A 15,227-nucleotide genomic window follows, 5' to 3' on the forward strand; every position below is an offset into this window, starting at 1 on the left:
CACAAATGTAGGGGCCCCTACATCATTTTTGCTTTTCAAATTTCTTTATTTGGTTTCTTCAAACATATGAACGGTCATGTGATTGCCTTATATTTATTTTATTTTTCCAATCAATTTTATATATATATATGCCGAAACATAATACACTATGCCTCAGCTACATCGAAACATATGAACGGTCATGTGATTGTCTTGAATAGAGGCATAGGGTTTATAACAAATGATTCAGCTACATCGAAACATAATACACTAGTCATAGGAATAGAGAGAATCTCATATGTGTAGCCGATCATAGGTATATAATTTATCTCGAATTTTTAACCAAGTAATAAAGAAGTGCTTAGAGATATTACCCACAAAGCCTATACCGAGACCGAGTACCTAAAAAAACCCTATCATCGCTACGACGAATAAAGCGTGTCAAACTAGAAAATTCTAGCAAAGGCCAACATTAAGAACTATCGAGTAACAAAAATAAAAATTGAGATAACGACACGAATATAATTGGTAGCATCATCGATAACCCTATCGCTATACCGAAAAATGATGGAAATTTACATGCCCCACATGTGTTAGGAGGGTTATTTTGGTCAATTGGTAGAAAAAAAAATACATAAGTAATGGCAGTTGAGTAATTAAAGTGAAAATGAGGGGTAAATAAAAGGTGAAAGGGACATCATGAATAAGGCCCCAAGAGCATTAGGAGATGATATAGGGTGTGGATGTAGGTCGGGTTCTGTAGTGACGTGATGTGATTACGTCATCTTTCCAGGGCTGTCGTCATCCTTGATTGTTCTTTTTGCTCTTTCTTTTTTTTCTTCTCATTATTATTAATTATTTTACATTTATACTTTAATTAGTGAAATTTTAAAAAATAATTTATTTATTTTGGTTTTTCTTTTAATTTCTGAATTTTTTAAAAATAAAATTACACTTTATGCTTGTGATGTGATATTATAAAAAAAAAAACCTTATTTTGTAGTAATATTTGAAAAAGGTAATAAAGTTCTAGAAAATAATTGTTTCACTTACGTGCACTCGTTCGAATAACTTAATCGACCCAACCTAATCCATAAAGTTTGGGTCTGGAAATAAATGAAAATTTTAAGAACGGAGTCGTTTCATAAATTTTTCTAAAACAAAATTGGGTCGAACGGAATCAACTTGAATTTATTATTAATTTTAAAATATATATTTTGGTTACGACACTGTTATATATATACGAAAAAAAAAGACAGAGTGTGAATTGAATAATTATAGGTGGGGGAGAAGGTGTTGGAGGGTTTGTCGAGTTGGTAGCTGCCTTGCATTTATATCAACAAAAATCAGACAACCAAATCCCATTTGGATTGCCCTTTCATTTATTATAAACCCTATGCCTCTATTCAAGACGCGTTTGAATCAAAACTGTTAGATGATCACGACTCTCCATAATGATATGATATTGTCCATTTTGAGCATAAGCTCTCATGTCTCACACCAATGGAGAGAGTATTGTTTGATTATAAACACATGATCATTCCCTAAATTAGCCGACGTGGGACTTTCATCATCCAACAATAACAACTTTATGATTAATCGTGCTTTACTATGAGCAATTTTATGTTGAGTGGTCTCTTAGTAATTTTTCGGTGATGCATGTGAACAAGAACAAAAATGTTGGAATGACTCGTAATGGTCTGTGGCGATTGTCTTCACTCTTGGAAGTGATGAGTGAGTAACGTGATCATGTCATAAATGATGCCAAGAACGTTGGAGGCTATCAAATGCCAAATTTGCTTGAATTTAAAAACAAAAATAGTTTTTATAAACTTTTTAAAAATTTGTTTTTTTTTTTAATTTTCAAATTTTGGCTTTATTTATGAAAATTATGGAATATTTTAGTTTGGTTTTATATTTCAAAAAAAAAAAAGAAAAAAAAGAAAAAAAGAACATAGATAAAATATTGTATTTATAAGGTTAAAGAAATTTAAAATAGATAATTAAATGATTATTTAAAAATATTTACCTTCACCAATATTCCATCTATAAAAATAAAATATAAATAAAGAACAAATTATATGTAATAATAATGGTGGTTACAAAAGTCAGGCGATCTTATTGGTTTGTGGTCAACGAGGAATTAAAAGTTTTTTTGAGAACCAAACTTCCATTTTGCCGTTGATGAGGTGGTAACGTTGCATTTGTAGGCGTTACGCGAATGTGGGGGACGATTAAAATCACTGCATCAGATGCTCGCCACGTGGCCTTCTATTTATCCAAAAAAAATAAATATTGTTTTTTTTTTTTCTCTTTTTCTTTTTTCTCTTTTTGGTGGGCGTCTGGTAGAAGAAGAATCCCAAGACCACGTGGGTGACCCAGGTAGGACTGACAGTACTGTGACAGCCCCAAATTACATAGCGCCTCCCGACTCTGATTGGACTGTCACCCAGCATGGCTCAAATGTCTATGCCCGTTATTTTACACAATTGTCACCAACCATCTGATCTTAATCTGATGGTCTGTGATCAACTCCGTTGTGGGACCACCTTTTGGTTTTATCCCATTGGCATTTTTGTGAGCTGATCTATGGATACTTCGTCCTTGACCGTTGGATTGACACTCGACTAGTTCTGTACTTTCTCTTACTATTTCATTTTATTTTTTTTTAATAAAGAATAAATAACATAAAATAAAAAGTTAATTATCATATATTTATAAATAAAAAAAAAACCCTTTAAGTTACGAAACGTCCTGTTAGCTCATCAATTCTTTTAAGCATTTTTCGCCATAAAATTCTGTCTACACGGTACGTTCCATTTATCTATCTTTCTTCTTAGTTGCTTGCCAACAACCGCTCCTTATCTTGAGAGATTCTCGTGTACTTTGATGCCATCTATGATTAGAGCATTGGATTCAATAGTTCTAATCCACGACCAATGAACTCATCGCTTTACTCCGTTCTTTTTATTTTGTGGGCTCGAGTTGACAATATTGTGGTATATATAGAAACGAGACAGTCGATAAAAAAATTATTTTTTTGTTGGAAATATTATTATGTTCGAGAGAAAAGTTTTAAACTTTGGTTGATATTATCGACGTTGTTGGTACTGAACCTCTTTATAATTACTCCGCAAAGTTCTCCCATGGTGGTGAGTTGAGATGACAAGATCTTGTGTGCCAAAGTGATGGATCAAAGGGTGGCCTTCAATGGGGTAAGAAGGAAGACATGTCCTTCAATGATCAATAAGGAAGCCTTTACGAGCAAGCCCACGGTCCCATAACTAAAAGACGCATATGTTTCGATAACAACGAGCTCGGAGGTGATATTTACTATAACAAGTCGAGAAAGATGTGTGAAAGAGTAGTTTACTAAAAAAATCAATAACTTGATCGTTGGAAGCGATCGTGTATATGAATAAGAATGCTAGCCAATGAAATAGTAGAAATGTTGTCACGTCGTAAGACAGAGGTGGCTGGTAAGAAAACTCGAAGATTACAAAGCAAATTTACAGTAGCAATAAAGTCAGACGTACTCTCCCACATCGACCTCGACAACAAACCCTAGATTTGAATTTTATTAAAAAAAAAAAGCGACTCGAGCTTCATCGTAAAAGCGAGCTCAAATTGCTAAATTATTCCCAACCGTGTCATTTTCTCTCAATCTTAGGGCCGTTGGATCGAGTATCTGTTTAGACATCAGCTCGAAAGATGTATTAGAACATCAATTATTTAGGAAATTTTAATAAAAATTATAATTTTAAAAAATAATTTAATAAGAAAAAATAATAGGAAAATTGCACATCGATTAATGGCATTTTAGTAAATACTTGGACGTCGCAGTGGCATTTATTGTAACCGGCAGGCGACTATGCTGTGGACCGACACTGCAAATTTTTTGGGCGGATGTATACGTATACTCATCGTCATGTAAATAAATATATATTATTTTAATCCTGCCGTTAAATATAACGGCTAATTCAACACTTTATGGAACGTCTCTAGAAAACAGTTACCCGCGCTCTTACCGTTAAAAGCTTGACGGCGAGATTTCTGCTTTTTCACAATCATTGTTCTACAAAACCTCTCTCCACCCGTCCCTATTTGTCCCCCTAAGTCCCCCGCCGGAATTCCTCACCGAGCGCTTCCCGCCACCGTCATCTCCGCCGCCAGAACGCCTTAATTTCTCTCTTGAACTAACTTTTGTAACTATCTTTCCTTAGCAGACGTTTATACCTGCAACGAGAATAAGAAGAGCCAGTAGTGGAAATTGAAGAAGAAGAGAAGAAGAAGAAGAAGAAGAAGACGATCTGCTTTCCGTTAGGTTTTGTTTTCTTGCTTTCGTATAGTGTAATGACGATGAGATTTGTAGTTTCGTTTTTTTTTTTTTTTTTTTTTGTCTGTTGCGNCTGAATTGTTGAAGCGAAGATGAATGTGTGTGTGTGTGTGTGTGTGTATTTAGTTTTTTCGATTTTTTTGTGCTTTTGATTTTGTTGACGGATATACGATTTTTGATGCTCTCTGTGAATGAGCTTCCTCCATTAATTCGGCTCATGGAGGAGGAGGAGGTATTTTCGTTCTGCATGTTCCGTTGGAGTTTCCTAGGGTTTCAGAGAAGACTTGGAGTAGAAGCTTGATCGAGGCTAGTGGTGCGGGCTAGGAAAGTTTAGGTTGGAGGTAGAGTTTTACGTGTGAGCTTCATTAGGCTATCATTATTTGTAATATAATAATAAATAGTTAAAGAGTGGGGGATTTCCATTGGTGAAGGTTTTACCGACACTGTGTGGGATTCCGCACTGTTCATCTAGCGTTGTGGATAATTATTGCCTAGTTATCGCGACTTCAGAGGTAGAGGGGTAGATTTTACCAGACTCAATAAGAGAGATAGAGAGAGAGAGAGGGAGAGAGAGCAACATGAGAGCTATCTTATTGAATTCAGATTTGAGACCGTTTTACGTACGCTTCTCTCTTTCTCTAATTTGAGCCCTAGTCTTTCTATAGTTTGATTTCATCTTTTCTCGTGTTGTGCTGCCGTTTCTCCCTGGATTTCTCGCTGTTTTTTTTTTTTCCTTTCATGATTTTGGAGTTTCGAGTACATTTGATGGATTGTATTATGGGTAATGTCTTGCAGGTTTGGAGATTTTCATCTTCAACTTGGTTGCAGGCTCTGATGGTAACCACACTGTTGTTTGTTTGGGTTTCTCGTTCTATGGTGTATTAACGTCGGGAAATTTGGGGGGACTGAAGCAATTTTATGTGGTGTTAGTGATATTGTGGATATTGGAAAAATTAGGTGGATGGAACATAGTTATGGGTTTGAACAGCATGTTGCTCAACAAAGCCGGCGTGATAAGCTAAGAGTTCCGCAGAATTATTTGCGAGTAGTGGGGGAATTATCCAGTAACTCTGGCGAACAATTGGGTTTTCAGAACTCGGAGCATTCGGGGCTTGATCTGGATCTTGTTCGAATTCAAAGTTTTAATAAGAACGCGATTTTGCCTCATGATTTGTCTTCTTTTCCGGCAGAGATGATTAATTTTTCAAGGGATTCCAACGTTTTATCGGACCAAAGGCACATAATGTTGCGTCAAGAGCCAGAAGACCCTGCTCAATGCAGTAGGCAAATTCTGGCAGATGCTTCGTTGGGTTCTTTTGCCAACTCTTTGTTGAAAGCCTCTGGCGAAATTATGAATAATTCTTTGGGAGATTGGGTGGTGAACTGTGGAAGTAATTCTTTGGGAGGTGAAATGTTGAATGAGGAAGTAACGGATTCTACTGTATATTCACTGAAGCCAACTTGCATTGGATTCCAAACTTCAACCTCTTTTAACAATCCATCCAACGAAGCATTCATTCAGGATGGACAAAAGCGTGTAGCAGGAGAATTGCATTTGCCTCCAATTTACCAAAATAGTCTTCAGGGTGTTACTTCAGCCTCTATTGGAACTCAGGACATGGAAATGACATCCATCGTGCAGCATAATTTCACTGAAATTAACCAAACTGGTTCTTGTGAAGGCAGTGGAAATGAGCTTGCTCTTCTTCCTGTGTACAGGGATCAGCCAAATGTGTTGCCTTATGACAGTACTGGTTCTTGGACAGATAGAACTTTCTATAACTGCCGCAGCTGGACTGGCGAATTGGGTTCAATTGCAAGAAAAACTGGGCAAGAATTGAGAACTTTTATGAGTGATTCCAATCCACAAGGTCTATCTCTGTCGCTTTCTTCGAATCCGCCATCTAAATTACCCACCGCACAGTTCGAAGAATCAGAGGAATTACAGGAAAATATGACCGTGTTGAAAAATCCACAAGAATCCAAATCTGGCAAATCTGAGAGTTTTTGTAGATTACCAAACCCAACATCTATTGGCAATAAAAATCATGGGAAATCTCTTCAAGACGCGATGGGAGCTCCTATGAACACATATAGAAACACAGGGCCTCTTGGTCCCTTTACTGGTTATGCGACCATTTTAAAGAGTTCAAAATTCTTGAAGCCAGCCCAATTATTGTTGGACGAATTTTGTGGCTCGAATGGTCAAAAGTTTGTCCAACCATATGAAGTATTTGAGAAGACATCTGGGGAAGTTGGTCCCTCAGCGGTCCATAGTGCATTTAGAAACGAGGTTGTTAAAGAGAATAGTTCATGTGCTGAAGCCTCTACGTTCTGTGGTTCGAACGAGACAAATGTTAGTGGAGTTGGGAGCATCTCTTCTGAATCTCATCAACCAGAGTATCAGCAAAAGAAAGCGAAGCTTCTATATATCCTAGAGGAGGTTCGTTGCATTAGAACACTTGATTATAACTTGATCTATTTGTTCAGTTTTAGTTTTGATCTAATGCATTTTTTTTAGTTTCTTAGTGCTCATATTATTTCTAAATGGCGAATGGCTGAAGCTGTTTTGCCATTGTTGGCGCGGTCTGAATGTATTGGCTAACATCTTCCTGTTATTTTCCACTCATATATTGATTCCTTAACTTAGTTAAATCAATAGAAAATTTTCCACTTTTTGTGTTCTAGACTGTAATATAATTTTGTATTACTGCAACTTGCAAGTCAAGATTAGAGTTTTTAGATTGCTTTTTTCCTTTTTCACTTCTAGTAACATCTACAATGTATTTTCCATCGTATTAAAAGGTTTGCAGAAGATACAAACAATATCATCAGCAAATGCAAATGGTAGTCTCATCCTTTGAATCAGTAGCTGGTCTTAGTTCTGCCACACCCTATATTTCCCTGGCGCTCAAGACAGTCTCTAGGCACTTCCGCTGTCTGAAGAACGCCATCTCAGAACAATTGAAGTATCTGAGGAAGGTATTAGGTGAGGATTTGCCATCCCCCTCCGCTGGGACAAGCGGCAGCAAAGGTGATGCAAATTCGGCTAGGTTGAAATACATGGAACAGAGCTTCCAAAAGCAAAAATCTGGCATGGTCAATATGGGATTCCTCGAATCCCAACATGTGTGGAGGCCGCAGAGAGGTCTTCCAGAACGTGCTGTGGCAATTCTTAGAGCCTGGCTCTTTGAGCATTTTCTTCACCCGTAAGTTTTCTCTTAGATTACTACTTCAGGGCTGACTTGAGAAGTTTCTTACTTCAAGTTATTTGATTACTTCTCTGCATCTTCTTTTTTTTTTCCAGGTACCCCACAGACACAGATAAGCACATGTTAGCCACTCAAACAGGCCTGTCTCGTAATCAGGTAGGGTCAACTCTTGGTTATCACTTGTTAGTACTTTATCAATTATCGATTTCTTATCTAATCAATAATTATTCGTGGGGCTATAACTCTTTATTTTCATTATTAGACTTCTTTTTGGTGGAAGGTGGTGTTTAATTAAGTTGTTAGTATAGTTTGTTTTGCTATTTTGCTTCCTTCTGCTTGCTCTGTGGCATTAAGTAGGATGCCGTGGCCCTTCCTCAAATTATTGGTATATGAGATCAAATTTTGCAGCTTTTCACCTTGCAATTATCGTTTAAATACAAGTATTGCTTGATTTATCACATATTGTCATGGTGTTGATTGGATGATGATTACAATGTGACCACATAATTCAGGTGTCAAATTGGTTCATAAATGCTCGAGTGCGAGTGTGGAAGCCAATGGTTGAAGAGATACACATGCTGGAAACTAAGGGCATGGCCGAAATGAACAACAAAAGCCATGGTACGAAAGATGGTAGTTCTACAATAGAAAACACAGCCGGTTGGATCAGTAGTGAACAACAGCCTCTAAAAAACCATGGTGTTGTAAATGAAATTGCCAGTCATCATCTGCAGTGCTTGGGGGTGGATTCCTCAAGTGGCGATAGAAATGGAGTAGGCAGTAGCAACCAACAGTGTGATCAAGACAAACAATCCAAATTGGACCAAGGGATTCAGTCCAACATGGAAGGGGAATTGATGGGGTTCATGCCATATCGAGCCAGTCCGGCTGAGGTTGGAGGACTTGGATCTGTCTCTCTAACATTAGGACTTCGCCACCGAGTTGAGAGTGCCCACCATCAACAGCAGCATCACCAATTGCAGCAACAAGATGACCAACTAATACGCCACTATGGAGGCCAAATGATCCATGATTTTGTGGGGTAATTTGGCTCACCAATTTCTTTTAATGATAAAAGCTCAGGACCAAGCATTGGCAAAGAATTGGTTGATGATGCCATCGTTTAACATATTTCTGTTCCATTATTACTAACAAATCAGCCCACAAAACTCCATTGGTTTCAAAAATGGAAATTTGGGATAGACATTATCTATCACTGTGGTTTGATGGGGGACATGTATGAATTCTACATATTTGGTTGAATGCTGGAAAAGTGTAACTTTAGAAAAGTTGGATTCTTAAATGAAACTTTACTTCGTTAAGTATATAGTATTGAAATTAGAAGGATCGACATTCGAAGAAGAATTATTAGTATTTTATCTATCGAGTTATCTTTCTTTCTAAATGAAATTGGAACTAGAATCACGAGCACATGATCGATGGTTCAGAAAGCAGGGACAGACCAGAGTCCATAGCCAGCTCTCCATATTACAGGTATCTATTTCACAATCTTTATGACTATTATTGATGATTGTGTTTGTGTGAAACCCAACAGATAGAAAGCTACAGCAGAAGTTGATTTTGAAAGAACAATGCAGCACCGTTTCCAAAGGGACGTCCTACCACAATCAGAGGCCATTGCTGATGACTTCCGCAGCTCTAATTGAATATATTCTCTCCAGCGTTCTGTAAGTCTCTACTTTGTACATTCCATCTTTTCCAATGCTACTGCCTGTGCCTGCCTGTCTCTTCGCTGCATGATTGACACAGAAAACTGAAGGGTTGAGCAACCCTATGTGTCTTGAGAATAATTTTTGTACTTTCAACTGTTTCTGGATTTTACTGCCCATTATAACTACTGTTTCTTTTGATTTATTTTCTTTCTTTTGGAATTTATTGTTTGTTTTAGCCATGGTGAGTCAGTGACTGTTAAGTACAACTACAACTTCTGAATTTTGTTAAAGTAAGTCTTTTCTTTTCAATGATTTTATTTAAATTGATCATGTTGCTCCATAGTTTTTCCATTAATGAAAATTTGGGCTTTCTTTTCTTTTGTTTGTTTATTTATTTAAATAAAGCCTTTAGGAATTGGATGTTACACATATTATGCTGATCTAAGTATATGATGCTTTGTGTTGAAAAAAAGTTCTTTCTTCTTACTTGGGATATTCATTCATATCTTTGAATCCCAAAAAAGGAGCTTAATTCATTGGGAAACTTGAATGAAATACACAGGAGTTTGACGTAAAGTGAAATGTAACTGAGCAAAACAACAACTAAAAACAAAAACTTTAGAACAAAAATAAAACTCCTATGCTTGCTTTGCTTTTCATGTATCTAACTTGATTCAACATTTTAAGAATCTTATACTTTTCTTCTTTTGGATCTAGTGGCACGTGACCTTTGAGAGGCTAACTCCAACTTCACGTCGAGGCTGAGAGGTTAGATTTGATTAGTTCGATTTGATTATAGAACTAAAGAAATTTGTTATTCAAAATATTTTTTCGAAAAAGTGGTTTGATGTTATACGTATGGTCAACAACTAAAGCCATATATCCAATGAGTTTATAACCACCTTTGTAATGGTGACATTAAATAGATTGTAATTTTGGACAAAAGCAAAGGTAGGCAAAAGGGGTTACCAATTAGCTGCTAATGTGGCCTTTCCTTTCCCTATTCACAATGCATGTTGATATCACAACACATTATACATTATACCTTAAATTTATTCATTCACAAATAATCATTAAAAGATCCCACTTGTTCTTCAAACCTTTCATCAATCATATCACCCATTTTTTGTCCAATTATATTGCTTCCTCATGTGTGTGGTTTCTTACTACAAATCTACCAATCTAAGCTTTAAAAGGTCATTTTTATTTGCTTTTCTATGAATCAGTTTCAACTTTAAACCATTTCTTTGCCAACCGTTGAAAGCCTCCTTGTCCTTGCTTGCGATTTTGTTTCTTCGTTTCTCATTTGTCGTTTGCTATTCGTGTTTTGATAATTCAAGAGGTCATCAAACATAGAATTACTATGAAGTTGTTATGATTGAGTCATCGACAAGAAAAATCACATTGTTAGTATATGTAATAACTTTCAATTCTTTTAAGTATTTTTTAGTCATTCCATTCTCAGAATCACTCTCATTCGAATGTGGTCTTAGTTCATTCATGTAACTTTTGGATGTTACGTGATAAAAAAAAATAAAAAAAGGCATATTTGTTCCGGCAATTCTAGTGTAAATGAGAACGGTTTGTGATAAACAAAATCCAAACACACTAAATTACTTACAAAATCTCTCATACAAATATCACAATCAAACTCGTATCCAACAAAAAACATGCAAAACTCGACCAAAACGCATAAAAATACACCAAAACCAAACCTTTAGCATACATCCCATGAGGCATTCTAGGCCAAGGATGTTTTGTTTCAAACACATTACAAAAAACAAAAAAGAGTTAAACCAAAGAGCCAAGAAGGGTTTTAGCCACCTCCATTATCACTCCCACCATAGTTATTGAAAGCATCTCTTGGGATAAAATGATGGTTCTTCCGACCACTTTGATCTGGATAACGACCAACATGGCCAGCCTTGCCATCTTCATTCAGCCGCCATTTTAGTTGCTTTGCATCAGCTGCAGGCAAGCAAGAGGAGCTCAAAACAAGCAAAACCCCAATAGCAAACCCAATCACCAACACGTTTCTTCTCATATTTTTCACAAAACCTTTGGCTTTGAAGCTCTGTGTTGCTTCAAAAATGGAATTGAAAAGACATTTTGTGAAGGTTTTGGGGTTATGGAAGGGGAGATGAATGGACTAAGTATTTGAAGAAGAGGGTTTTAGGGTTTTGTGAGTTGAGATTATGGAAATGGGGTTGCCACCAACTTAGACAAAACTAAGTGGCTTCCCCATATTGCTTTAAAAAGTTGTCTTTTCAATTCCATTTTAATGATGGAGTTCATGGAAATTATTTTCTCCTTTGGAGGATAAATAGGAAATTTCCACTATATAAATTTAATATCATGTATTCATCTTTTTAAATAGGAGAATTCCACTAATAAGTTTAATATATATTATTAATTATAAATATAATATAAGATAAATTAGGTTTTTGTTTAGGTTAAGTCCCGACATTCCCCTTAATCTTCTGTGACATGGTCACTTTACTCATTTCTCGCATTTAAAGAGTGAAAACTATCTCCACAAACCAACACGAGTTCTTTCAGTATGTTTTGTTTTCACTTATATATATCCCAGAAAAATTTCTTGGAGATCACCCCCGTAGAATTACTCCCAATAATACACGTTTAACTATGAAATTTCTATGATTGAGCCACCGAAAAGAAAAGTGCACTTTGTTGGCATAGGTAGTGATTTTCAATTTTTTAAGATTCTTTTTTAACCATACCATCCTCAAGATCGCTCTCCTTCGAATGTGGTGTCGGTTCATTCATGTATCTCTCTTTTACTCAAGTGTCGCATTATAAGTCTATTACAACAATTAATCAATTCTCGACATAAGCATGCCACGAATTGCTAAGACATAAGTCATCGACTAAGAGGTCTCCGAACAAATACCTAACAACTCAAATGAATTGCTATTCTAATTATAAATTTTAGCTTAAAGTAGATCTCATTTGTCAAATAATATACTAGTGGTATGTCATTGTTAATGATGTAATAATATAGTTATTAATCACTTATAAAAGCTAAAGACTTTGAACATGTAAATAACTCAAAGAACAAAGACAAATTAAACATTAGGAAGTCCCTCAGATATCAACCAATGCACCCAAACAAGTTCAAAGCTATGTTTTGAATACAAAATGCAACTATGAAAAACGAATATTCGTGTTCAAATATATTTTCTAATTCGAGGAAATTTGTGTAACTTATGCAATCATGAATATTTAAGAATTTGATTGAATGTGGTTGACACGTAGTATGATATCATAACGAGCATAAATATAGTTTAATCGTAATTATAATTGACATTTATTATTTTTATTTTTCTTGAGATTGAATGTTTGAAATTCTTATAATTACATTTGTTGTACTATAAAATATAATAGTTAATGTAATTGATAGGGGTGAGTTGAGTTGAGTCGAGTCGAGTCGTGACATTTTTTAGGTCCAACCCAAACGACTTTTCTAATATAATAAACTGTAACAACCCAGATCCACCGCGAGCAGATATTGTTCTCTTTAGGATTTTCCTTTCGGGCTTCCCCTCAAAGCTTCAAAACGCGTCGGCTTACTCGCCTTTATAAAGGGTGTTTTATTCTCTTCCCCAACTACTGTGGGACATCACATAAACCTAACCCAATTCATCAACCATAATTTTTTTTTGGTGGGTTGTTTCGAGTTGTTTTAAATAAATTTATGTATATACAATTGTATCCTAAGAAAAAAATGTATTTTTAAGCTTAACAATAAATTCGATGCGAAATTCTATTCCCGAAAATTATAAATACTTATTTTCGTCAATCTTTGGTTGTGTGCACGTTCATATCCAATTTTTAGGAGAGAAAAAATGAACGATTATCTTGTTCCATCAATCTCTCATTAAGATCTAATCGAACCCCAAATACGAGAGAGCTCGAAGAACGAAAAGAATAGAGATATAAAGTAATGTATAGCCTATAAAACAACTCTATAAACCATAACGTAAATACACATGGTGTGCATGCATCCTTCATTATTAACCTACAAATATATATTACATACCAAACATCCTCGTTAGATACCATCTTTCTAAGCCAACCCTAGCCAGCCAGAAAAATGGGTATTAAACTTATACAAAACATGAACAAAACATACATGCATAAACAAACATATACATATACATATATATATATATATATATATATATATTGAGAAAAGAAGCACTATTCCCTTGTCTCCTTTCTGTTGCTCCAACAATTATAGTCACTTCTATAGCATCCATGGTGATTGTATTCATTAGTTTCATAGTGCTTTTTGGGTTCCAAGTTTTGGTGATCATCCCTTTGTTGTTGCAACTTCAAGTGCCTTCCATCAGCAACAAACAAAGTGTTGATAATCATGAACAACATCACTACGCCAACCGCTACACGTCTCATCTTCATCTTCTCAGCTGCAAAAAAGAATCACACAAAGTTTAAAGCTTTATGGGTTTTGCATGAATTGTAATCAAAAGAAGGGGAAAACAATGAATAATTTACTATTTTGAAGGATGCCTTTGAGAGTGAATGTTTGTGTTGATGAAGGAAGGAGTGTTTGTATTGCTTTATATGAGTTGTTTTTAGTGGCAAAGGTTAAGTGGGTCGGCCACAAATCTTAGGAGTTGTCTTTTGAAATTGATTTGAATGATTGAGTTGAGAAAATTTTGTGTTTTTCATCTGTGTGTTCATAGTTGAGTTCCTGTGAAATTACCCATCCCGGAAATTCTACATTGTTGTTTTGATCTTTGTTCATCACAATTGGGTTTAAATGGGAGACCATAGATTTAGAATTTGTCTTTTGTAACGACCCAGATCCACCGCTAGCAGATATTGTCTCTTTGGGCTTTCCCTTTCGGGCTTCTCCTCAAAGCTGTAAAACGCGTGTGAGGAAGGTTTCCATACCCCTTATAAATGGTGTATTGTTCTCCTCCCCAACCAATGTGGGAGGTCACAATCCATCCCTCTTTGGGGCCCAGCGTCCTTACTGGCACACTGCCTCGTGTCTACCCCCTTCAGGGAACAGCGAGAAGGCTGGCACATCGTCTGGTGTCTAGCTCTGCTACCATTTGTAACGGCTCAGATCCACCGCTAATAGATATTGTCCTCATTGGACTTTCCCTCAAGGCTTTAAAACGCGTATGCTAGAGGAAGGTTCCATGCCCTTATAAATGGTATTTTGTTCTCCTCCCAAACCAATGTGGGAGGTCACACTCCACTCCTCTTGGGGGCCAGCGTCCTTACTGGCACATCGCCTCGTGTCTACCCCCCTTCGGAGAACAGCGAAAAGGGTGTCTAGCTCTGATACCATTTGTAACGGCCCAGATCCACCGTCAGTAGATATTGTTCTCTTTGGGCTTTCACTCAAGGCTTTTAAAACGCGTCTAGAGGAAGGTTTCCACACTCTTATAAATGGTGTTTTGTTCTCCTCCCCAACCAAGGTGGGACATCACATTTGTGCATTGTGATTCCAACATTCCTGGTAGGAACTAGGAAGATGTTCCATGATTACTGTGACATCTGAGTAAATGAGGAGTACATGAATAAACAGATATCACATTTGGATGAGAGTGATTAGAGAATAGGATGGTTAAGAAAGACAAAAAAAAAAAAAAAAAAAATTGAAAGCCACTACCTATATCAACAAGGTGCACTTTCCTTTTCCGTGGCTTAATCATGAGAATTCTATAGTTAAGCGTGTTTTGCTCAAAGTAATTTTATGTTGGGCGACCTCCTGGAAATTTTTCTAAGACTTGTGTTATGCTAGCAATGAGCATTTTTCTTTTTGAGTGACTCAATTACACGAACTTCAAAATTAAGTGTGCTTAGTTTGAGCACTAATCTCGTAGAGGGATAAGTCGAGCAAATTAACTTCCAAATATCAAAACCCGATAACTTGCGATAAACAAAAAAAGACATATGATCACTCAAATACAAGAAAGAAACACGGTTTTCCTCTCAAAATAACACGATGTTACACCAATGAACTCACTT

The 15,227-nt window shown here is 36.3% G+C and overlaps 1 protein-coding gene and 1 long non-coding RNA gene across 5 annotated transcripts; one reads left to right on the forward strand and one right to left on the reverse strand.

Moving 5' to 3' along the window:
* The first annotated feature begins 4,039 nt into the window (after positions 1–4,039).
* Positions 4,040–10,175, forward strand: LOC111788522 (BEL1-like homeodomain protein 1). Of its 4 annotated transcripts, none has more exons than XR_002814173.1 (6): positions 4,454–4,935; positions 5,111–6,758; positions 7,121–7,524; positions 7,623–7,683; positions 8,040–9,490; positions 9,918–10,175. XR_002814173.1 is itself a non-coding variant. In XM_023668861.1 (5 exons), the coding sequence occupies exons 2-5, from the start codon at positions 5,277–5,279 to the stop codon at positions 8,571–8,573; spliced, it is 2,481 nt and encodes an 826-aa protein (XP_023524629.1). In that variant the 5' UTR covers positions 4,040–4,303; positions 5,111–5,276; the 3' UTR covers positions 8,574–10,175. The 4 variants fall into 4 exon arrangements, 2 of the variants coding, with proteins under 2 accessions (XP_023524629.1, XP_023524628.1); XR_002814174.1 differs by having other exon boundaries at positions 8,040–9,215; XM_023668861.1 differs by lacking the exon at positions 4,454–4,935 and adding an exon at positions 4,040–4,303 and having other exon boundaries at positions 8,040–10,175.
* A 3,021-nt stretch (positions 10,176–13,196) lies between these two features.
* On the reverse strand, positions 13,197–13,812 carry LOC111787488. The gene is made up of 2 exons (XR_002813990.1): positions 13,737–13,812; positions 13,197–13,648 (listed from the first exon to the last, which is right to left on the reverse strand). It is a non-coding gene; the product is annotated as an uncharacterized LOC111787488 (long non-coding RNA).
* Positions 13,813–15,227: the final 1,415 nt, after the last annotated feature.

Source organism: Cucurbita pepo, chromosome LG02 (genome assembly GCF_002806865.2).
Source record: "Cucurbita pepo subsp. pepo cultivar mu-cu-16 chromosome LG02, ASM280686v2, whole genome shotgun sequence".
Classification (NCBI taxonomy): Eukaryota; Viridiplantae; Streptophyta; class Magnoliopsida; order Cucurbitales; family Cucurbitaceae; genus Cucurbita; species Cucurbita pepo.

What these genes read in the sequence shown, in the direction of transcription:
- LOC111788522 (XM_023668861.1), top strand. Translation starts at nt 5,277, where the DNA reads ATGGAACATAGTTATGGGTTTGAACAGCATGTTGCTCAACAAAGCCGG. An exon ending in TTTGAGCATTTTCTTCACCC is followed by an intron (nt 7,525 to 7,622) that starts GTAAGTTTTCTC and finishes TTTTTTTTCCAG; the next exon opens with GTACCCCACAGACACAGATA. An exon ending in CAGGCCTGTCTCGTAATCAG is followed by an intron (nt 7,684 to 8,039) that starts GTAGGGTCAACT and finishes CACATAATTCAG; the next exon opens with GTGTCAAATTGGTTCATAAA.